Source organism: Ranitomeya variabilis, chromosome 6 (genome assembly GCF_051348905.1).
Source record: "Ranitomeya variabilis isolate aRanVar5 chromosome 6, aRanVar5.hap1, whole genome shotgun sequence".
Taxonomy (NCBI): Eukaryota; Metazoa; Chordata; class Amphibia; order Anura; family Dendrobatidae; genus Ranitomeya; species Ranitomeya variabilis.
In genome coordinates, this window is record NC_135237.1 from 97,706,408 (window position 1) to 97,731,385 (window position 24,978).

The 24,978-nt window shown below is 39.7% G+C and overlaps 1 protein-coding gene across 4 annotated transcripts in view; it reads left to right on the forward strand.

Annotated features, from left to right (window-relative positions):
- The window catches only part of CREB5 (cAMP responsive element binding protein 5), a 607,187-nt gene that overhangs the window by 536,527 nt on the left and 45,682 nt on the right, over positions 1-24,978 (forward strand). For all 4 annotated transcript variants that reach the window (XM_077268826.1, XM_077268825.1, XM_077268824.1 and 1 more), the window contains one exon: positions 18,410-18,733. In XM_077268826.1, coding sequence (XP_077124941.1) covers positions 18,410-18,733 — 324 coding nt within the window. The remainder of the gene's footprint in view (positions 1-18,409; positions 18,734-24,978) is intronic.

Consider the following 24,978-nt stretch of genomic DNA (forward strand, 5'->3'; position numbering starts at 1 on the left):
GAGTTATATTCTGTTGTTTAAGTGTTCCCTTTATGTTTTTGAGCATTTTTGAGCAGTGTATATATATATATATATATATATATATATATATATTGTATATATATGTATATATATATATATATATATATATATGTATATATATATATATATATATATATATATATATATATATATATATATACACAGTATAGACCAAAAGTTTGGACACACTTTCTCATTTAAAGATTTTTCTGTATTTTCATGACCATGAAAATTGTAAATTCACACTGAAGGCATCAAAACTATAAATTCACACATGTGGAATTATGTACTTAACAAAAAAGTGTGAAACAACTGCAAATATGTCTTATATTCAAGGTTCTTCAAAGTAGCCACCTTTTGCTTTGATGATTGCTTTGCACACTCTTGGCATTCTCTTGATGAGCTTCAAGAGGTAGTCACCGTAAATGGTTTTCACTTCACAGGTGTACCCTGTCAGGTTTAATAAGTGGTATTTCTTGCCTTATAAATGGGGTTGGGACCATCAGTTGTGTTGAGCAGAAGTCTGGTGGATAGCAGCTGATAGTCCTACTGAATAGACTGTTAGAATTTGTATTATGGCAAGAAAAAAGCAGCTAAGTAAAGAAAAACGAGTGGCCATCATTACTTTAAGAAATGAAGGTCAGTCAGTCCGAAAAATTGGGAAAACTTTGAAAGTGTCCCCAAGTGCAGTGGCAAAAACCATGAAGCACTACAAAGAAACTGGTGCACATGAGGACCGCCCCAGGAAAGGAAGACCAAGAGTCACCTCTGCTTCTGAGAATAAGTTTATCTGAGTCACCAGCCTCTGAAATCGCAGGTTAACAGCAGCTCAGATTAGAGACCTGGTCAATGCCACACAGAGGTCTAGCAGCAGACACATCTCTACAACAACTGTTAAGAGGAGACTGTGCAGCAGGCCTTCATGGTAAAATAGCTGCTAGGAAACCACTGCTAAGGACAGGCAACAAGCAGAGGAGACTTGTTTGGGCTAAAGAACACAAGGAATGGACATTAGACCAGTGGAAATCTGTGCTTTGGTCTGATGAGTCCAAATTTGAGATCTTTGGTTCCAACCACCGTGTCTTTGTGCGACACAGAAAAGGTGAACGGATGGACTCTACATGCCTGGTTCCCATTGCTTACATTTATGGCCTACTGTACCAACTCATGTACCTTAATAAGCAGATGAAACTGTAGGCTTGCACAGAAGTAAAAGGGTCATATAACAAAGTCCAAAATGAGCCCATATTATAGTGGCCATTTTTATTATCCAAAGTTAAAGATCTTGGTATTGGTTTCCCCTCTGCCCCTCTTTAATGAACCGTACTTAGCTTTATTGTATGAAATGATTTCATGCTGTGTTCTCCATTCATAAAAAATATTATATATAATACTTCTTCTGCCAATTTTTCTCCAGCAAATGGTTACGCTCCATTCTTTTATTAAGTCCCAAAAGAGAAAGATGATAGTTGGCTGAACCTGATGATTTTTGCAGTACCAGTTAGTCAACTGATATGTATGGGGGTCACAGGACTCTGCCCCAACAAATGATGTTGGTTTAGAAAAGGATTGGTCCTTTGGAATTTCAATAGTCGATCCTTTTGATTCTTCTTTTCCCTGTTGAAAACACATGAATACTCATATCTTTGGAGGAGTCAGGAGAGATAGCTATCTACCGAATGAATGTTTGGCCAACAGTTATGGCATGTGTATGGCCAGCATTAGATCATAGCTACTGTCTGTTTTATGAGCTCCCATAAAGCCCTTATCTATGGTAGGAGTGCAAAAGAGTGCCTAATTTGTTCTTAATATTCATGTAATAATAACCCAAGATAAGGCTTTGTTCTCATCTGTGTTAGGAAATCCTTAGGAACAGAAAAACAGAATTCATGCAGAACATGGATCAGTCAAATACCGGACACAAACCATCCACGATGGATCCCATTGACTATAAACAGATCCATCTGATTTTTGCTATGGTGTCTATTTCTTCTAGTAAAAATGACAGAATCCAAGACTGAGCCTCATTACAAAAGCTCCAACGTAGATGTATACAAAGTCTAAGAAAAGCAAAAGATTTACAAAGTTACTTAACTGTTTATATAGACTGTGTATTTTTGTAAAATATCATTGATAGTGGAATTTTCCTTGTAGCAGGATTAGAAAAAACATGGCTCCTTCATTCTAGATCCAGCACCACACCTGATTGTTGGTTGTGTGTAGTGCAGCCACTTTTCCTCTAATTCTCCTCAAGTCCTTCGTGCTGAACAAATATTTTTTCTCATTAATATTTTTGTTTATTTTGAGTAAAAAGTAACAATATGTATAAATAATAACATAATGATAAATATAATATAATAATTAAAATAAATGAATAAAATGTAATAAATATGATGATAAAATAATAGTAGTAGAAATGTGCTTCCAACTACTCGACAGCATTCAGTACAGGTCTCCTTGCAAAAGTTCTGTTGCCGCATCCCTTCCCCGGTGATTACTCCCAAGAGAAGCATATTGTAGTCATGTGCAGGGCTAAAGAATTAAAGGCTGCAAAACTCTTCCATCCAGTCGATAATTGAAAGCGTGTGTGGCTCCATTGAAATGCACACTGCTTGCCTAGATTTGGGAATCACTGTTCTCATCCTGGACCACTGCCTGCATAGGGATTTCACTTGTGGCAGTGTTTTGTTATGTTTTGTGTTGCTAACTAAAGTGTTGTATTAGGAAACCATCAGCTTCCCCCAATCCAAAATGATGTGGCTGCATTACAAATTCCAGGAGGTGAAATTAGCTATTTGCAGGAATGTAGCATTTGACAAGGGACATTATTTTTCTCTTCTGTTCTAATGTTATCGAAGCACCAAACACATTACATTAAACACTTGCCAGTTCAGTGCAATACAAGTAACTCTAACATCTTCTTTTTTTTTTTAAAGATTTTATTGCATCTTTTTTTAAATCAGACCTACAAATTACACACATTATGAGCCAAGAAAGCAGACATAAAAAATATAATCTATCACTTTTTCATATAGTCCCAGTGTGAGCTGAAATAAACCAAAGCACGTTCACTCTCGGCATCACCGCTTAGGTTTTTTTTTTTCTTTTCCTCACTTAAGTAGAACAGATTTTTACAATTAAAACAAATAAAGTCAATTCCCTTGCTGGTGGACTAAATGCAAACAATTTATTTTATCCTTGATGGGTTTGGTGAGCTCTAAACAGAGAAAGCAATTGATCTCGCTAAAAAGAAAGCAATAATGATTTTGTAAATGTATTTAATTTGAAGACACTCTATTATCGTAAGACCTTGATGGTTCATGCAGAAATATGTAATAATAGACATCCAGCTTCGATGGACATGCACCCGTCCCTCACATACTTATATCTCTGGGGCACACATTTATTTCTTTATGAAGGATTCAAACATTGACTGTAAGGGTAAAAAAAATACTGAAAATAAGTGTTTTAACTTTAGAAGCCGCTCACTCATTTGCCAAGTCATTAAAAACATCACATACCTTTTATACCTGCTTTTAAAATAAAACTGGTGACAAAATACACAGAACACTGCCATTGTGCCTAAAGCCTGCACATGATATATACCACTTGGTGACATATGGTGCCGCTATTCAGTGCCATGTTTGCAGGGCTCCTGCCTATAAAATAATTAACCCCTTCAGATGGATTACCTCGTGGGACGTGACGGTTCAGCTGAGGGTATGTATCTTGTGCGTTTATTATTTTGCCAAGCGAGGGTCTGCAAATGGATTGAGAGAGCAATAAATTATTAAAACAACCGCTGTGTTTATTTCATTAAAATACTTTTAAATCATGTGTGTGTGTGTGTTTTTTAACCCTTTCAAACAATTGGATTAATAATGGATAGGTGTCATAATTGACGCCTCTCCATTATTAATCTGGCTTAATGTCACCTTACAATAGCAAGGTGGCATTAACCCTTCATTACCCCATATCCCACCTCTACAGGGAGTGGGAAGAGAGTGGCCAAGTGCCAGAATAGGCGCATCTTCCAGATGTGCCTTTTCTGGGGTGGCTGGGGGCAGATGTTTTGAGCCACGGGGGGGCCAATAACCATGGACCCTCTCCTGGCTATTAATATCTGCCCTCAGTCACTGGCTTTACCATTCTGGCGGAGAAAATTGCGCGGGAGCCCATGCCAATTTTTTCCGCCATTTAACCCTTTATTTTAGCAGCGACAGCGCTGAAATTTTGCACATACACACTACTAACATTAGTAGTGTGGAATATGCAAAAAAATGGGGATATGAGATGGTTTACTGTATGTAAACCATGTCTCATATCCTGTCGGGTTTGTGCAGGAGAAATGTAAAGCCGGCAATTGAATTACCGGCTGTTCACAGATATCGCGCTGAATTAAATATAAATACAGAATATATATATATATGTGTCTCAATGACATATATATATATATATATATATATATATATATATATATATACACTCACTGGCCACTTTATTAGGTACACCTGTCCAACTTCTTGTTAACACTTAATTTCTAATCAGCCAATCACATGGCGGCAACTCAGTGCATTTAGGCATGTAGACATGGTCAAGACAATCTCCTGCAGTTCAAACCGAGCATCAGTATGGGGAAGAAAGGTGATTTGAGTGCCTTTGAACGTGGCATGGTTGTTGGTGCCAGAAGGGCTGGTCTGAGTATTTCAGAAACTGCTGATCTACTGGGATTTTCACGCACAACCATCTCTAGGGTTTACAGAGAATGGTCCGAAAAAGAAAAAAAATCCAGTGAGCGGCAGTTCTGTGGGCGGAAATGCCTTGTTGATGCCAGAGGTCAGAGGAGAATGGGCAGACTGGTTCGAGCTGATAGAAAGGCAACAGTGACTCAAATCGCCACCCGTTACAACCAAGGTAGGCCTAAGAGCATCTCTGAACGCACAGTGCGTCGAACTTTGAGGTAGATGGGCTACAGCAGCAGAAGACCACACCGGGTACCACTCCTTTCAGCTAAGAACAGGAAACTGAGGCTACAATTTGTACAAGCTCATCGAAATTGGACAGTAGAAGATTGGAAAAACGTTGCTTGGTCTGATGAGTCTCGATTTCTGCTGCGACATTCGGATGGTAGGGTCAGAATTTGGCGTAAACAACATGAAAGCATGGATCCATCCTGCCTTGTATGGAGCATCTTTGGGATGTGCAGCCGACAAATCTGCGGCAACTGTGTGATGCCATCATGTCAATATGGACCAAAATCTCTGAGGAATGCTTCCAGCACCTTGTTGAATCTATGCCACGAAGAATTGAGGCAGTTCTGAAGGCAAAAGGGGGTCCAACCCGTTACTAGCATGGTGTACCTAATAAAGTGGCCGGTGAGTGTATATATATATACTGTATATATGTTTTCCCGAACATTTGAGCACATAAATCCATTAGATGTCGGTTTTGCAAGCCTGCGCGAAAATCTCGCAGTACGGATGCTATACGGATTACATACGGCGGATGCCATGCGCAAAATGCGCTGACACACCCTGCCTACGGATCAATATTTTGGGAACATTTCTCCGTATTACGACTGTAGTACGGACGTATAATACGTGGCGTATTGTCTTACGCCAAGTGTGACGCCGGCCTTATGGAGATATTTTCCTTCCTCTAATACGGCATCCCCCCCCAAAGAAAAAAAAAAAAAATCATCTATATGTCTGCATTTGTGTAAATAATTAAAAACATTAATAAATTCTAAACAAATAAATTATATATTTTATGTAGTTATTGCTTTGTAAATTCAGCTTTTCTTTTCAAACAGAAATGCATTCAGCAGCCAAGTTTGTAATTTTTTTGTAATGAATTGCATTGAATTTTTATTTTTGGAGATTTAAGGGTATGTGCATATTGGGCATATGTGCAGCACACAGAGTCACAAAATCCATTGTGTATTACAGTGGCAGCTCTTTAAAAAACCAAAAACCTCACACTTTGCTGCAAAGAATGTCCATTATGTAAATAGATTGGCATGACGGATGCTACAGTGGATTTCACCCAATTCAAATGGTGAAAGTTACAAATTAAACGAGTTGTCTAAGAATCTAATATTGGCAGCCAATGTAACCTCACTGAATCCGCAATGATGATACCTCTGGGGCTTTCGCTATGGCATTTTAAATACAGGAGGTAAACCGCGAAAATGGCTCACGTTTAATGTACATACCCTAAGAGTAGTTTTACATCCAGTTATTTTTTATGGAAAAATGCTGTAGTTTTTGCACCACATTATCTGGTGATTTTTGGCCTCATCCTCTAGCAGTAAAAAAACACTATGGCCACTTCTTTTTAATCACCAAGAAAATATGACACTGTCAAAAATGACATTTTTTTGTAACCTTATTTTTCTCACTTTTGGTCAAATTTTGAGTCCTGCAGAATTCTTTAGTTGTAATGTTGTTTCACACTTTTAATTTTTTTTTGAGTTCTAGGTGGGATATTTTTTCATACGTTTTCAAATAGGCTTTTCTATAGAAAGAAAAACAATTACAAATAAATAGAAAGTATTTATGGGAAACGAGCACAAAAATATGTTTCTTACAAGTCTGATAATATGCTGCAAAAATTCAGTGAATGTAACCTCAAACTGCCATTTCATCAATCATCAAAAAAAACTTTTTGTTAGTATGAAACTTTTTGACAAATCTATTTACTTCTTTCCATGACAAAACATTACATAAGAATACAAATTCCTATCTCATGGCCTATAGTTTGTCACTAAAGTACTTGTGTGCTTTCGCCTTGTTTCGATTGCAGCTGAGTGAGAGTAGCACTATGGGGACTGGGAGAGGTAAATAGAAGTTTTTTAACGCAATTTATTTCCAAGGCAGCTGGACCACCCTTCCACTAGGGAGTGAGTGCTGGGAGTTTCTGAGCTACACAGACCTAATTCAAATCCCCCCCTTGACTTAAACCAGCTGCGTGTCAGGTTTTTTTATATGGTTCTTGGTATGCTTGATTGTAACACATAGTGACAGGAATGCTTATTGCCTATATTCTGCCATTGTCATTACTTCAGGGTCCCCCACCTAATGTAGCGCATACAACTTAACACTTCATTTATATGATTTTATCCCTTATTTTACAAGATAATCTAAAACTATTCAAAAACATCTATTTTAGAATATTTGTACGACATCAGAAAACATGTAGGATTGTATTAAAATGAATAGACAGGTATTAGGTTACCCCCAGGAAACTTATTACAGTTTTGTGGTGCAGAAGATTTATCAACTTAAAGGTAAGGTACCGCGTTTGTAGATTATTAATAAATCACTGTAATGTAGTATAACATGCTGCTATAACCAAGTTTTAAATGCATGTGAAACAGATTTCGTGTGTTATATGTGTTTAAAGAAGGAACTGGGGGCTGACATCTTGGTTTCACAGCAGTTCACGACAGTAACAGTGTCATTTTACAGCACCCCATGGACATAGGAGATAATAGACCGGCGCTGACCCTATCTTTAACATTGGAGAGGCGTTAGCAGTGAGCTGGGCACGCCTCTGTGGGCTGCACAACTCACTGCTGTAGGTGTGACTAGCAGCCATTTTATTATAGCCCAGTGCTCTCTGCCCAGATACACTTACTCTCTATCACAGGAGCTCCATTCCCAGCCTGCAGAGAGAGGTGACACCTGATACAATGTATCTCTCCCCTCCCTCCACAATGCCGGCCATTCACTGCAGACCTGGAGCTCCTTCTTATCTTACTGAGGGATGAGTCACAGACAGCTCTGCACAGACAATGCTGCTCCATACACACCACATAAACTATAAACTGCTGGTGATAGCAGATCACAGGGCAGTCACACACAAAATGGCTCTGCCCTGTGATGCTGCTCTTCATTCTGCCCCAGGGATATTAGACCACCCAAAAGGGGAGGGAAATGCTGATGTCAGCAGTTACTGCCCAGATTTTCCAGCTAACAGTAAAGCTGGTAAGTCTTACTATAGCTGCTTGAGGTCTAAAACGGAAAATGCTCCCCCTAGTGGTCAATATATATATTTGTAAGAAAATATATAATATTTTTCATATAGAAATGTTTGCAAACAGTGCAAACATTGCATTAATACATTTTATTTACTATTTTAAGCTTAATTTCACAAAAAAACAAACTGCAAGAAAACTGGTGGCACCTTCCCTTTAAGGTTAAGTTTCCACAAGTTTCTGATGAGTATTTGACGCTGCATATTTTTACAGCTCAAAAAATGCAATGTCTTACAGTAAATGCAAAATTGATGGGATTTATGGAAATCTCATGCCCACTGTGAATTTTTTTTACGCTTTGGAAACTGATATTTTTATTTATTTTTTAGTTCTTATACAGCAACGTAGTATGTAGTATAAATCACAGTCTCCTTCGAAGTTCAGGCTATAGTTTCAGAGGAGTATGTAGACGGTGGTGAGAAGAGCCTTCTACAGGCCCTCGGCTGCCATGATAGACCATGGGTACACTGCGATCACGTTGCGGAGATCAGTGAGTGTCGGAGAGCATGCGCATTGTCAATTGTGTGATTTAAGTGCAGCTGGCAACGTTTGACATTGGCATTTAAATAGTTAAAAAGCAATGATCGTGGTTAGCATTAGTTATATTAAAGCACTGAAGACAGAGACATGGACCACACATCCAAAAGTCATACATTGATATAATGCCGCATGGCAAAAATTTACAAAACTGAACATGAGGTTCTTAGTTTAACATTCTGATCAGACTGTATAAAGCCCACTGCCACATCATAGTGAACCTCTCAATGGGTCCCTAGCCTAAAAGGCGCTATGCCGTGCGCAAACCTCCATCACAGCGACAGTGCACCAGCAGAGCGGGTGACCTGGTGCCTCACAGCACCCATGTTGCAGGGTTGAAACCCCATAACTCCAGGCCTCACCACCCCATAAGCACAGCAACATTGGCTGCCACACAGCACCAACACCAAGGGAATGGATGTGAAAAACTCACATTCCACATGCTCTCAGACTGTGAGCAAGGAACAAAAATAGGCGGAACACCTCTTGCTGTCTTCTGCACCATTTAGGCTAGGGACTCGCAAAGAGGTCCACCATGACGTGGCAGTGGGCTACATACAGTCTGACCAGAATGTTGAACTAACAACCTCATGTTCAGTTTTATAAATGTATATATTAATTGTAAGGCTGCCGTCACACTAGCAGTATTTGGTCAGTATTTTACATCAGTATTTGTAAGCCAAAACCAGGAGTGGGTGATATAAATGCAGAAGTGGTGACGTGCTTCTATTATACTTTTCCTCTGATTGTTCCACTCCTGGTTTTGGCTTACAGATACTGATGTAAAATACTGACCAAATACTGCTAGTGTGACGGCAGCCTAAGTCTGTAGAAGAAAAACAATTTACTAATACTGTCTCAAATTTACACAGCTTATAATTAGACTAAATGTGTGAATGTATCACCGAGTTTCATACTGAATGATACATTTTACATACTTTTAGACACATTTTTCTAACTTTATACTCTTTTGACTCAATTTGAGCCAGAATGCTCATGCATTTTGAATAGTAAATCTGCCTGAATATTTGATTTATTGTTTTAAATGTGTTACCAATATGGACATATGAGAGGTGCACACATCCTTCCAGTATTGACTGCATACTTTACAGAAGGGTGTGTGCACTTTGTGGCAGCTGCAATAAATGAGAGATTTTAGTTAAGTGACTAAGAATAGTGCAATGAGGCTAAGTTCACCCAATTGTCTGATTTTCATCCAGAAAAAAACGGACAATGTTTTATCTGTTTTGTCATCTGTACATCATCTGTATGCAATCTGTATGCAATCCTTATTGCATCCGTATGGCATTTGTTTTTATATGATATATAAGGAGTACCAAGATGGCGGGGACATGCCTCTGTTGATGCTATACGGTTGATTCAATTTTTTTGTGCATCCAATAAGCAAGTCTAATGCAACACAGAAAAGAATAGCGCATAGTGTGATTTTTTTTTCATGCAGATATTCGGTTCATGGAATAAAACAACCCTACCCAACCTGAACAACCCAATTGAACAACTTTGATCCTATTGCTGTCCGTGCTATGTCAGTTTTTCTGTGGTCAGGCTGAAAATACGGTTGTCTGAACGTAATCTAATAGTATTCATTTTGTGCAGATTTGTCTGCAAACTTGGACTAAATAAAAATGCACAGCATGGAAATTGACCTTTAGGTGTATATATATTATTTTATACTGTGGAATAATAAATCCATATATATGTTTTTCTCATCTGTTTGTGTGATTTACGATGCACTGACTTTGTCCTGTGTATACATAAATACAGGTGCTTCTCACAAAATTAGAATATCATCAAAAAGTTAATTTATTTCAGTTCTTCAATACAAAAAGTGAAAGTCATGTATTATATAGAGTCATTACAAACATAGTGATCTATTTCACGTGTTTATTCCTGTTAATGTTGATGATTATGGCTTACAGACAATGAAAACCCGAAATTCATTAGTTCACTAAATTGGAATAATTAACAAAAACACCTGCAAAGGCTTCCTATGCATTTAAAAAGGTCCCTTAGTCTATTTCAGTAGGATCCACAATCATGGGGAAGACTTGTGACTTGACAGATGTTCAGAAGGCAGTCATTGACACAATCCACAAGGAGGGTATGCCACAAAAGATGATTGCTTCAAGAGCCACCACACACAGAATTATCCAGGACATGGGCTACAAGTGTCACATTCCCTGTGTCAAGCCACTCATGACCAATAGACAACTCCAGAAGCATCTTACCTGGGCAAAGGAGAAAAAGAACTGGACTGTTGCTCAGTGGTCCAAGGTGTTGTTTTCAGATAAAAGTAAATTTTGCATTTTATTTGGAAATCAATGTCCCAGAGTCTGGAGAAAGAGTGGAGAGGCACAGAGCTGCTCGAGGTCTAGTGTGAAGTTTCCACAATCAGTGATGGTTTGGGGAGCCATGTCAACTGCTGGTGCAGGTCCACTGTGCTTTATCAAGACCAAAGTCAGCGCAGCTGTCTACCAGGAGATTTTACAGCACTTCATGCTTCCATCTGCCAACAAGCATGTTGGAGATGGAAATTTCATTCTCCAGCAGGACTTGGCACCTGTCCACACTGCCAAAACTACCAACACCTGGATTAAAACAACAGTATCACTGTGCTTAATTGGCCAGCAAACTCGCCTGACCTTAACCCCATAGAGAATCTATGGGATATTTTCAAGAGGAAGATGAGACACCAGACCTAACAATGCAGATGAGCTGAAGGCTGCTATAAAAGCAACCTGGGCCTCCATAACACCCCAGCAGTGCCACAGGCTGATCATCTCCATTTACTGAACTTACATTTCAGTAGGCCAACATTTCGGATTTTAGAATAATTTTTCAAGCTGGTGTTATAAAGTATTCTAATTTACTGAGATAATGGATTTGGGGTTTTTATTGGTTGTAATCCATAATCATCAGCATTAACAAAAACAAACACTTGAAATAGATCACTCTGTTTGTAATGGCTATATAATATAGGAGTTTTTGTATTGAAGAACTGAAATAAATTACGGTAACTTTTTGGTGATATTCTAATTTTATGAGACGCACCTGTATGTAAGTTTAGTGGGGGTTTCCCACAGCAGCTCACACATCAATTTTAACTTTTGCCTGTATTTTTGGAATTGCTTGCACCTATTGTTCTTAACATTATATTTAATAAACTTTTGATATTTCCATATATTGGATTGATTCTTTCTGTCCCGGCATATTTTTTCTTTTTTGTTTGGTTGTGCTAAATAAAAAATAAACACCATGCTCTTCTCCCCTATGATTTCTCTGTCAAATTTTTTGCTGCATTTTTGTTAAGCCGGAGACAGTAATCAGTTGAAAGTGCATTTTTATCAACCCCTGGATAAAATAAAAATAAATAGTGAAAACTCTATATTTTCATATTTTTTAGGAGCATGCAACATTGCTTATACCCGTACTGTGCATTCTAGGAGTTCTCTAGTTATCAATGCCACATCTCCTGTTATAATAACAACATGGTGTGGAGTTGCTATTTTTTTCAAACCACCTCAGGAAATTGCATATACAAAGATAAATGTTAGTCTCCTGGCCAAAGCGTAGTCCATAAACTGTGGAAGCAGGAAAAAAATGGTTTTGCAGTTAACATCTATTACACACTAGTCAGTGCTTAAAAAGATTCAAGGTGACATTTGATACTTGCCATAAAAACAGTTTTAATTGCTTTTACAAGTACTGAAGTTGGCATACATGATGATTTTTTCTATCCAAAATGATTATTGTATTTCTGTAAAAATAATTATAAGAATGGAACAATTTATATTCTACAACGCTGCACTGCAACAACTGGCAATTACTACAAGAGCATGTATTAAGATAAAACAACATTTATTTGTGCCCTTCTCAATTTTGGAACCATATTTATTAAAAAAAATAACAGAAAAAAATATTTCAAAAACATTTTTTTTATAGAAAATTATATTGGCTGTTAGTTAAAGGGTAAGATATACCGTATTTACTAAAGATGAGCATATTTATATAAGTGGAATTGAATCTCCTCAAATTTTACAGAAAAAAAAAGATATTTCCCAGTACAGAGATTCTTTGCAATTCACTCTGCACAAATTTGGAAAAATTGCTACAGCCAGTAATTTGCTGAACTGTAGAGGGCCAGCATACGATTGAAAAAATTAATAATAATCCTCGCCCCTGCAGCCTGCCGTCCGGTCCTCCACATCTCTTCTTTTCCCCTTTCCCCTTTCCCCTTTCTCTTCAGCCTCTTCACTCCTGGCCAGGTCTTCCAGCTTGAAAAAGCCTTGAGTTTTTCTCAAGTGACAGGTCGGGAGCACCGTGCACCAATGTCCAGGTCCTAGTCAAGCCAAAAAAACAGGCCTGGAGTGACGTGGCCGAAAAGAATGTGAACAAAAGGAGAAAGTAAAAAAACAGAGACATGGAGGACATAGTGTAAGGGTGTGGGAATGGAGGGATAGTTGAGTATCATTTAAAAAAAAGATTTTCATCCCGCACCTGTTTTCACTTGGGGTCTACATAAACCACAGAGCATATTAAGAAACATTCAATTCACATACACTATCTTTTGTCAACAGATTTTTTACTGCCAAGACATCCAATTTTGGCTGCAGAAAAAAACAGCAAAAAAGCAACCTGTGAACAAAACCTTAAACACCATTAGTGGTTCTTCGAAGTATTTTTTCATCTTTTCACCTCATTCTTTTTTCACCTCTTCCAACAAGTCCCTTATTAGTGACCAATCTCTTGCTTCCAACGAGTCCCTTTTCTTATTAGTGACCAATCTCTTGCTTCCAACGAGTCCCTTTTCTTATTAGTGACCAGTCTCTTGCTTCCAACGAGTCCCTTTTCTTATTAGTGACCAGTCTCTTGCTTCCAACGAGTCCCTTTTCTTATTAGTGACCAGTCTCTTGCTTCCAACGAGTCCCTTTTCTTATTAGTGACCAGTCTCTTGCTTCCAACGAGTCCCTTTTCTTATTAGTGACCAGTCTCTTGCTTCCAACGAGTCCCTTTTCTTATTAGTGACCAGTCTCTTGCTTCCAACGAGTCCCTTTCCTTATTAGTGACCAGTCTCTTGCTTCCAACGAGTCTCTTTTCTTATTAGTGACCAGTCTCTTGCTTCCAACGAGTACCTTTTCTTATTAGTGACCAGTCTCTTGCTTCCAACGAGTCCCTTTCCTTATTAGTGACCAGTCTCTTGCTTCCAACGAGTCTCTTTTCTTATTAGTGACCAGTCTCTTGCTTCCAACGAGTCCCTTTTCTTATTAGTGACCAGTCTCTTGCTTCCAACGAGTACCTTTTCTTATTAGTGACCAGTCTCTTGCTTCCAACGAGTCCCTTTTTCAGTTTTGTATACAGACTGATACATTTTTCCATACACATTCCTAATCTTATAAAATAATCCCTTCTTTGTATTGCCATAAGATTTTATGCACCTTTAAGTAAACCTAATATTAAGTTCATTTGTGTATGAAAATCTAATTAAAATGTATTTACACAAATATCAGCGAGTTTATATATAAGCCTTTCAAGTAATGTCAGGTATGGTGGTCTTCAACATTGCTAGGTAATGTAATTTAATATTACAGAGGAGAATATCTACTCTATAATTAGCCTATGAGAAGCAATACAGAGCTCTAATGTTTTGGCAGAGTGTATCAATGTAATTTGAGGTCATTATTCTAACATAATATTGAACATATGGAGCACGTTGAGAGATCAGCAATCAGTCACTTTACAGATTAGGATTTTCCAGGCCCCCGGTTCACATTCAGGTTACATTTTATAAACACAGACTGTTTAGAATGCAAGTACAGTAGTCATCTCATTAAGGGGCTATACAGTTTATCGAGGATAGATTGCTTTAACTCCTCCACTAGATTTTAACTTTGAGTAATAAATCTCTTGATTGAATAGGTTGAGCTGCCATTCCATGAGAGAAATTGCAAGCAACGCAAATTGATTGGAGAAAATGGATTTGCATGAATGCTAATGGGTGCATATATTGTAAATATGTAACTGTATACTTCAGCAGCTCGCAGATGCATCAGATTCTTTGCCTGCAGTTACAACAATGGTGTAATTTTGTATTATTTTTATACATTTTGTATTTTTTTCATTTGTTTTCATCAAAATCACAACAAAAAAACGAAAAAGATTTTCATAAATGGAATTATATATCAGTCATTTGTATGAAATAGTTGCTCCCACCTATACCAAATTATCATATAATCCAATGGCCTCCTTCTCCTCCGAGTTGCAGATTATCCTTGGGAGAGGGCGCTAGAGGATGGGATAATAGATAAGAAAGTGTTGGAAGGACTCACGGTTAGGTCACCAAGGACACCGACTTTTTATCTTCTACCGAAAATCCACAAGGATCCCGTCAACCCACCGGGGCGTCCGATTGTGTCAGGCATTGACGGTTTGTGTGACCCAGTGTGTTAGTTTATAGATTTTTTTCTAAAACCACTAGTAGAGGTCCTGCCGTCGTATATTAGAGACACAACGGACGTCCTATCACGTATTGACGGGGTCCTTGTTGATCCTGGTGTCCTTTTGGTGACCGCCGACTTCAAAACACTTTATACATGCATTGACCATGAGCACGGTCTGTCGGCGGTCCGCCTCTTCCTCGGGACCTCCGACCTGGGCGGCCCTATGTGCAACCTAATCCTCAGCTTGCTGCGCTTTGCCCTCACCCACAATTTTTTCGTCTCTAAAGACAATTACTATCTACAGAAGCGCGGCACAGCCATGGGCGCGGCCTGCGCGCCCTCGTACGCCAATCTCTTCCTGGGCTCATGGGAGAGATCGATTTTTGGCGACGGGGGCGCGCGGTCCGTGGACCATGTGCTGTGCTGGATGCGCTATATTGACGATGTTCTCTTTTTGTGGGGGGGGACGGCGCAGCAGCTGGGGGAATTTATGAGCCAGCTAAATGACAATGAGTTGAATATAAAGCTTACATATCATTTTCACCATCAACGCATCGACTTCCTGGACATCACTTTTGAGGTTGACAACGCCCGTCTGATTCAGACGGACGTTTACAGGAAGTCGACATCTGTCAATGCTTTGCTACATGCTGGCTCATCTCACAACTATAGCACAATCAGGGCCGTCCCGGTCGGACAGTTCCTGAGGATGAGGCGGATCTGCTCCACTGACAGTAAATTCCTGGCACAGGCGGAGGATCTTAGGGGACGTTTTGAGTCCCGCGGATATAGCCATAGGACCATTAGGCAGGGGTTTGAAAGGGCGAGGAGAACACCACGGAGGGATCTATTATATCCAAAGATCAATAGACAAAGAACGCAAACAGATGGTGATAAGGTCCGCTTTATAACCACATATAACCATGAGTGGCTACATATGCGGGAGATATTGAAAAAACATTGGCCGGTCTTACTAACAGAACCCGCACTCACCTCAGTTTTGGGCGATTTTCCATCAATGACCGCCAGGAGATCTCCCAATTTGGGTAACCTATTGGTGAGGAGTCATTATGTCCCTCCTGTGGCTAATCCCTTTGGTTCTAGGGGCCCTATATTAGGCTCATTTAAGTGTGGCCATTGTGTAGCTTGTGCTAACATGCTACGGATTTCGACTTTCAAATCCTCTGACGGTTCCAAGATATATGACATTAGACAACACATTTCTTGTGGCACGTCTAATGTCATATATTATGCCACATGCGGATGCTCTCGGATTTACATAGGACTTACGTCCAGAGAGCTCCGGATACGTGTCCGGGAACACGTCAGAGACATCAATGCCGCACGTACAGTCATTGATGAATCTGACCTGAAGACACTCCCTCGTCATTTTAAAAAATACCATAACTGTGACGCAGGGACTCTTCAGGTCAGGGGCATCGATTGTGTCCATCTCGGGGTCAGAGGTGGTAATTATAAAAAGATATTGGCACAGCGAGAGGCTGCTTGGATTGTGCGCCTCAACACTCTGACCCCGAGTGGACTTAATGAATCCCTGAGCTTCTCCTCATTTTTGGGATAAACTGTGGACTCTCTTATCTTTTCATTCTTTATTATTATTCTTAACCCTTGCTCTCCATTTATCTCAATTTATTATATCATCATGTGATTTCCGTACCCGTGCATCCTCCTGGCCCCTTATTTGAGTGGGTCCCTTGGTGGGATTTTTGTCCATTTTTATTGTGTTTTTATTCATTATTTTCTTTTTCTATTCTTTTTAGTCTGTATAATATGCATTTGATGTTCCCCGACCTTTCTTGGACTTCTCATTGGACCATCTCCGCTGCAGCTTTGAACTTGTCTACAGGCTATTTTTAGCCGAATGTTATAGATGCAATGTATTCCATTTATGGCCATTATTTGCCTAATTTGCATATTGTTGGTAATACAGATGTTCTTTTACCTGGCATGTGTGTGTATATATATACATTGTATGTTTTCCCCGTTTATAGGTTTTTTAGACATATGTGACATAGCGCAGCCTTTTCTGTACCTTCTTTTCGTTGTGTTCATTAAGCCGATTGTAACATCGTATTATCCCGCTTATGGCAATTACCCAGTAGTATTTGGGGTATTTATGTTATAAGCATTTGTATTTACTTTACGTATATTTACCGGGGTTTGCCTTTGACATGTTTTTTGTACATTGCGGCTCACAGTCAGGTACTTACGTTTGATTCATGCCGCCAGTACACCGGCCTGGGTGCGCATGCGCGGCCTCTGGCTGCCTTGGTTCCCGGTCCGTGCGGCGTCTTTCTGCCTCGCGCAGGCGCGGTGGGACTCTCTCTTCCCACCGCATCTGGGCGATGCTTGACGCCGTTCCGGACGTGGGGCGGGGCGCCACGACCGCGCATGCGCCGCTACTATGGCTATGATTGGCAGAATCTCTACACGTGATTTCTCACGTGGTATAGATCCGGTACTATTTGAGAGGTCCTGTATTGGTCTGGGGCATTCCCCTTGAGAAAGCTAAAGCACCCGCGCTAGCGAAACGCGCGTCGGGGGTCCTGTTGGACTGGATCCTACCCGGTACACGCCACCTCTGCATCTTTCCGGTAAGCGCCTGCCTGGTTGCCAGTATTTATAGTGTGGGGGATGAATTTGTGTCTCCCAGGGCTAACCTTATATACACGGGCGGCTGCCTTCTTATTACTATTGGTTAAGTTACATTCTTATCCAGGTGGTGGCTTATACTGGTGGGGACTCACTCTACTCTTACCATCCTTTTTGTATTGCTATTATATTTGTATGTACCAACTTTTATATGATTAATAAATTATATTTGTAGTATTTGCTTCCTCCGTTTTACTCCTTTTTTTCTATTATTCTTATGGAGTTTGCTTGTCCTTGGGACTTTGGGTTTTTCTGGCACGATTCAGTGCTCTAAATTTCCCAGATAATATGTTGCCTAGTTCTGTTCTAAATGGTGTAATTTTGTATTATTTTTATGCATTTTGTATTTTTTTCATTTGTTTTCATCAAAAACACAACAAAAAAACGAAAAAGATTTTCATAAATGGAATTATATATCAGTCATTTGTATGAAATAGTTTCTCCCAGGTCTATCATTTTCTATAGTTTTTTCATTGGATCCTCTTTCGTCACCCAATACCTACAGTACATGTCTTGTTAGTCCTTTATCTTATGTCCTTGATATCAAGCACATGTAAAGCGCCATAGAATAAATGGCGCTATAATAATAAAAAATAATAGTTTTGCTGGATTTGTATATTCATATATTTCTATAATGATGTTATTGTTATGATTATTCATCAATATTTTCTTCTCTCTATAGAGATTAAAAGCAGCTTTATCCCATCACCCTGGAACCATATCTAATGGAAATATGAATTCAATGGGACACATGATGGAAATGATGAACTCCCGGCAGGAACAGACTCCACATCATCATATGCACACCCATCCTCATCAGCATCAAAATCTGACGCAACATCACCCATACTCTCATCAGCAGCACCAGCAGCAAGCACATCATCCCCATTCTCAACCTCATCACCAAGGGCATCCTCATCATCACTCTCATTCACATCTGCACCCACATCAGTCACACCACCAGACGTCACCACATGCCCCCCTGCACAGTGGCGGACAAGCACAGGTCAGTGTCCATGAATTTCCCGCTTATGTTTATTGTAGTCACTCATTGTCATAAATATGATGGATACATTAAAGTAAAATATGATGATGTGGATATTAGAGAAGTTGACTAAAATAACATGAGATTCTGCTGGTAGAACATTGGCAGTGAAAATGGATCTAGAAAGAAAAATGTCACAAGCACAGAAGCAAGCTGAAATTAAAATCTGAACTAAAAAATGTTAATTTTGATAATTTTATTAAATTGACATCACTGGAATCAGGGTCTCTGAAAATAAAAGACTATTATCAAGATATATCACAAAATGAATCACTCAAAAACACCTTACATACATGCTATAGATATATTAATTGTATCATAAATGTAATTACAAAATGTCATATCACAATACATAGGAAAGAACCAAAAGCCAACATTTTTTAATTCAGTTTAAATTTGCAAGTTTTATTTGCATTATAGGCTTAAAAGTGTACTTCTCCTTTCATGTGACATTTCAGAATAAGATGTTGTTTGTGTATAGGAGTAATAACAATATTTCTGACCATTATTTGACTTGTATTCTATATTTTCCATCAGTTCTCCCCTGTGCAAGCTCCACATCTTTTTGTCAGATTTTTCGTGCTCAGCTCGATGTCTAATACACAGTACAAATAGAAATGATGAGACCCTGCACAGTTATCTCTTTATAGCACACCCATAAAAGTAACAGCATGGAAAGTATACCTTAGTAATGAGCAGTGTTGCTGTGATAACAGCACTGGAAACACAGTGTTATTTTCTGGTGTTTTGAAATCCATAAAAAACACATTTTGAAACACCAGTATTTTTTTAAATGGAGTTGACAGGGGTTGTCCTCTACTAGGACAATCCCTTCTTGATCAAAATGTTTAGCCCCTTTAAAATAATAAAGCCTATACTCACCTCCAGTGCCAGTGCCATTGCCACAGTGTCGGCATTCGCTCTTCCCGGTGCTCTCGTGCAGTGTTGTGACACAAGACGCCGGTGCCCAATCAGTGCTGGCGTCACTGTCTTCGTCTTCAGACAAATCAAACATGGAGAGTAAGTCCGGACTGCAGCTGCAGCCCAGACTTCTTCATGTTCGATTTGACTGAAGACGGGGTCAGTGACTAGAGTGCTGATTGGGCACCGGCGTCTTGTGTCACAACAACAGCACAGGAGTGCCTGGAGAAATAATGCTGTCAATGCAGGAACGGCGCCAGCATGGGGGGTGAGTATAGGCTTTATTATTTTGGGGGGGGTTTAAGCAAAGGGTATGAGAAGAAGTAGTCCAAGTTGGCCAGGTCAGAAATAACTAGTTCTCGTACCTTTTCTTCATTCTGCTCCCCATTTTGCTTCCATTTTTTGTCTTTGTTTTGGCCACACAATCTCAGAGAGAATGGCCTTCTTATTTAGTGCTCACAATATGCTATTTTTTTTTAACTATGGAGGTGTTGCTCTCAAGGTAATATTGCTGAGTCGCCTATAGATACGCCCAGTATCAAAATAAGGCCACATTCAGTATTTGGTCAGTATTTACATCAGTATTTGTAAGCCAAAACCAGCAGTGGCTCAGAAATGTAGAAGTGGTGACGTGTTTCTATTATACTTCTCTGATTATTCCTCTCCTGGTTTTGGCTTACAAATACTGATGTAAATACTGACCAAATAGTGAATGTGTGAATGTAGCCTAATATTAAGATTAAGATGGAGGCCCAATGCTATCGCATCGGGAGGGCTGTAATGTCACGATGGGGGCAGGCATGTGGCGCTGTTGTTTCCTAATGGCATCCTGTGATAATCTAATGACTTTTGCATCAGGGGACTCATGTGCTTGACACCTCCGCTTATATACTTTGTTTTTGTCCCAGTGATGCTGTTGCTCTTCAAGAGGCTCATTTGCCCTTTGTTGTCTTCGCCTTTGCTGCTTTTCTTTCATTCTCATTGGTGTACTTTTTATGAGGAGCCATGTTAGCATTGATATTTGCTTTTTAAAGGGGTTTTCCCACGAACAAAAGTTCATTTTAAAAATTGTCTGTGTCTGACCATGTACCGAACATACCACAGCTCCTGGGCAAGGGAGGAAGCAAAAGACAATACTGACATTACAGCAGGAGATCGCAGAGGATAAATTTTGTGAGGTGAAATATTTTTTTAAAACAGTCAGTGAAATATTTTACCCCACAAAATGAATCCACTGTGATCCCCTGCTGTAATGTCAGTATTATCTTTTGCTTCCTCCCCTGTCCAGGAGATGTGGTATGCTCCGTACACGGTCAGACACAGTCAATGTTTAAAATTAACTTTCATTTATGGGGAAACTCCTTTAATGTGACCGGCTTCCTCTGCCTATAGATACGTTGCGCATCTGCCGGCGGGATCAGCCGAATGATTCACTGCACCTGCACTTAATTAGCACAGGCGCAGTGAATCAGACTGCTGCCATCTTTGTGCAGACAGATACCGGTGGTCACATTGAAACTGCACATGCACTCCTCCTGTACAAAGATGGTGGCAGTCAGTGAGTCATTCGGCTGATCCCGGCGGCGGCATGTTCACAACGGTGTTCTGCTAATGGTACCGTGCAAGAGGCTGCGTGAATGTGTGAGTGTGAGTGTGAGTGTGAATGTGTGAAAGTGTGAGTGTGAGTATAAGTGTGAATGTGAGTGTGAGAGTGTGAGTGAGTGTGTGTGAGTGTGATTGTGTGAGTGTGAGAGAGTGTGTGTGGTGCATACGGCGCATAGAGTGTGTGTGTGTTTATGGTGCGTACGGCTGGTGGTACCACGCAATAGGTTGGTACCAGCAGCAGTTTCCATATTGAAACACCCATCATTTGGGTGTCCCAATATGGCGGTCGGTGAACTTCATCTGCTTGGAATTCTGGGATACGGTGACATTTGGACAGAACAGGAAGTGAAAACATGACAAGGCAATTATATAAATAGATGGACACTTTTCACCTTTAATAATAGCATCTGGAAAATTGGAATATCTTTAAGTTTAACATTTGTAGCATTCATTGAAATTTTGTGGCATGCCACAAATAAAAATACAGTACATTGTATGCAGTGTATTTTTCTTATTATATCAACTTCATAGTAACATTGGCAAAGTAAGAATGTCCTGAAATGTTCCAAAAAATTGTGATTTATTTATTTATTCTTTCATGTTTTAGAAAACCGTTGTACAAATCCAGGCTAAAGACAATTTTCTAGATGTTATTATTAATCATAATTTAAAAAAATCTATGGACATGTATAACAAACTAGGCTTTATCTACAGTTTTGTTTGATTCATTTAGATATGCAGTTTTTACTCCAATTCTCAATGCAGTTTTTTTTTATAATTAAAGCATCTAAAGTAAGTTTCATCCTGAAAAGTGGCTCTATCTCATCTATGTGTAGCCCATATACTTTTTTTTTTTTTGCAGCAGCAACTATTAATCATTTACAAGACCATTTACAGTTCACTATGTTACAGATTTGCAGAATTGCAATGATAATAAATAATAATAATCATTGGCTATACTGTGGTATCTGCATTTTTTCATGCACCCATAGACTTGAATGGCTGTGTCTCATCCAATTTACGGAGGAAAATGCATGCTGCGATTTTTTACACACGCCTATTCGGGCAATGAAAAACATAATTCATCTGCACTGCCACAATGAATAACATTGGTCCAAGTGGGATACGTTTTTTTTTTTAACAGATAGCACTCGGATCGAAAATATGGTTGTGTGCACAAGCCAAAAGACTCTTCCGTGTTTGGCTCAAAATCCAGCTGTACATTTGCAAGTATGAAAGAAGCAATACAGTGGGGCAGCTGTCGATATGTAAGCTTGGCCCAGATTTTCCTATTTGTGAATAAAGCCTTAAAGGGGTTGTCCACTACTAGGACAAACCCTTCTTAAACTAAAGGTTCGGCCCTGATAAAATAATAAAGCCTATACTCACCTCCCGTGCTGGTGCCGTTCCCTTGGTGTCTGCATTCACTTTCCTCGGCGCAGTGATGTGGTATTGTGACATGTGATGCCCAACGTCCGATCAGCGCTGGCTTCACTGTCTCCGCCTTCGTACGAACTGAACATGAAGAGGAAGCCAGGGCTGTAGCTCATGCCGGACTTCTTCTTCATGTTCAGTTGGTCGAAATGCAGAGATAGTGATACCAGCGCTGATTGGGCGCCAGCATCACGTGTCACAACACCTCATCACATTCCTGGGACCGCAACTGCCGACATCCCTGGAACGGAGCAGGCATGACAGGTGAGTATAGGCTTTATTATTTTATCAGGGCCCAAACTTTAGTTTAAGAAGGGGTTCTCCTAGTAGTGCAATGCCCCTTCAATGCCCTGTTCTTCTCTGTGTAATATATGATACCAGTGTCCGGATAGACAGTGTATTATGGGTTCACGGTAGGTGAAAACTCATAGTCACACTCAAGCATAATTAAAAAATAACATAGAGATGCTAGTATATCATTGACAAGTTAGTGAATTGCCTCATCTCTGCAGGTGCTGGACTGAAGGACACTTTAACCAGATTGCTCCAAAATACCTGTGACTTCTTTCTACAGGAAAAAACAATTGTCCCAAACCAAAAACATACTTGATGAATAATTACCCGTTTTTGACGTCAGGAGACAGCAATTATGCTCCAAATTGCTGTATTTTCCTTTAAGTAACTATTGAAGGAAAATACAAGACTGCTTTCAGATGCTGCTAGCCCTGCTGTCTGGTGTGCACTTGTTGTCTGGGGGTGCAGCCTGCTATACATGTGCTAGGTAGAGGTGTTTAAATCAACCTCATAAATGCTCATCTGTGCAGTAAATACATTAAGGAGGGAAACCTTTTTGGCTGAAATTCTAGTCAGACAGCAGATGTGTTACAAACAAGGCTGCAGACACATAAATTACAGAGCTCCTAAGTCTCGAAAATGTTGCGCTATACTCTGTGAACAAATTAACAGACTGTCTTTTATGTGACAGCCATGCTGAAAAGTGAAAATTTGCTTTTTGAGCCTATTCATTTACAGAGCTCATTACCAAATAGATAAAAATCAGAACAGCCCTACAGGTGCAGCTTTCAAATAAACAGGCTGTTCCTACAGACATGTACTAAAGAGAAAGGAAAGAAAACAGCAGTGTAAGGTGATGAGAGGCAGCGGTACCTGGGCCATATTTATGACAATTTCACAATTTTAATTTTCAGAATTAAAAAAAAACAAACAAGCTGTAAGATTGTCAGATGTTCTAGTGTTTTGTGTTACTTCTAATCCCTGTATCAGTGACTTCCCGCAACAGTGTCCTGGACAGGGCATTATGTTGAAGCTTTATCTGAAGCTGGGAGACTAGTGCGAGGGGTTTAGGTGAAGTTACAATGTCTGATGGTAAGTTTAGTCAGAAGAGAGCAAAGGATTGTGAAAAGCAAGTGATGGCTGTGACAGCAGAGTTGATGCCAGGGCACAGGAAGTGAAGCAGTAAGGTAAAAAAAACATTATAACACAGTGTCAAATGGAAAAAAAGGAAATCTCTCACCCAATATGTGTCGTCCCTAGGGTAAAGTAGAAGATACCTTGTGTAGTATATCCACAGACACTATCCTCATGATGTCTGCAAATGGATAAAAGCAGGAACATTGACCCTGTTAGGCCCTGTGGGTCAAAACAATAACCCTAGAAGCCCCATAGCTCTCATCCTTACAAGAACAGTCCACGGCATTCCCTAAGCTGGACTTGCCCTATATAGTCCTGCGTGCCGCCCGACGCGTTTCTCCTTGCAGATCTTAATTTCATCATATGCATGCAAATATCCGCCCCTAAAAACCTACAAGGAGAAATGTGTCGGGAGGCACGCAGGGCAAGGAAATATTTAGTGCCCTAAATATTGAAAAATTGTCAGAGGCCTACCTTGTAAGATTTGAACTCAAGACCTCAGCGCAGCAAGGCAACAGTGCTAGCAATTGTGACACCATGGCGCCCAATCAATTTTATATTTTAGTCCTTATTTTAATCTGATCACATGTTCTCTAGTGACTGTAAATCTGCATGCCACTCATGTGCCATCTTTGTAGCACACACCTTGTCAGAGTCCCAAGGGCAGCACTTAGCTTTACAGGTTTAGGCTTTCCTTAAATTATGAGCAGCGTGACTATTGTGTAATGGCACTTTGATCAATGGGAATCTAGTCAATGTAAAAGCACCATTACAAATCTTTTCCTTACCAGAGACTGCATGTCAGAAATAATTTA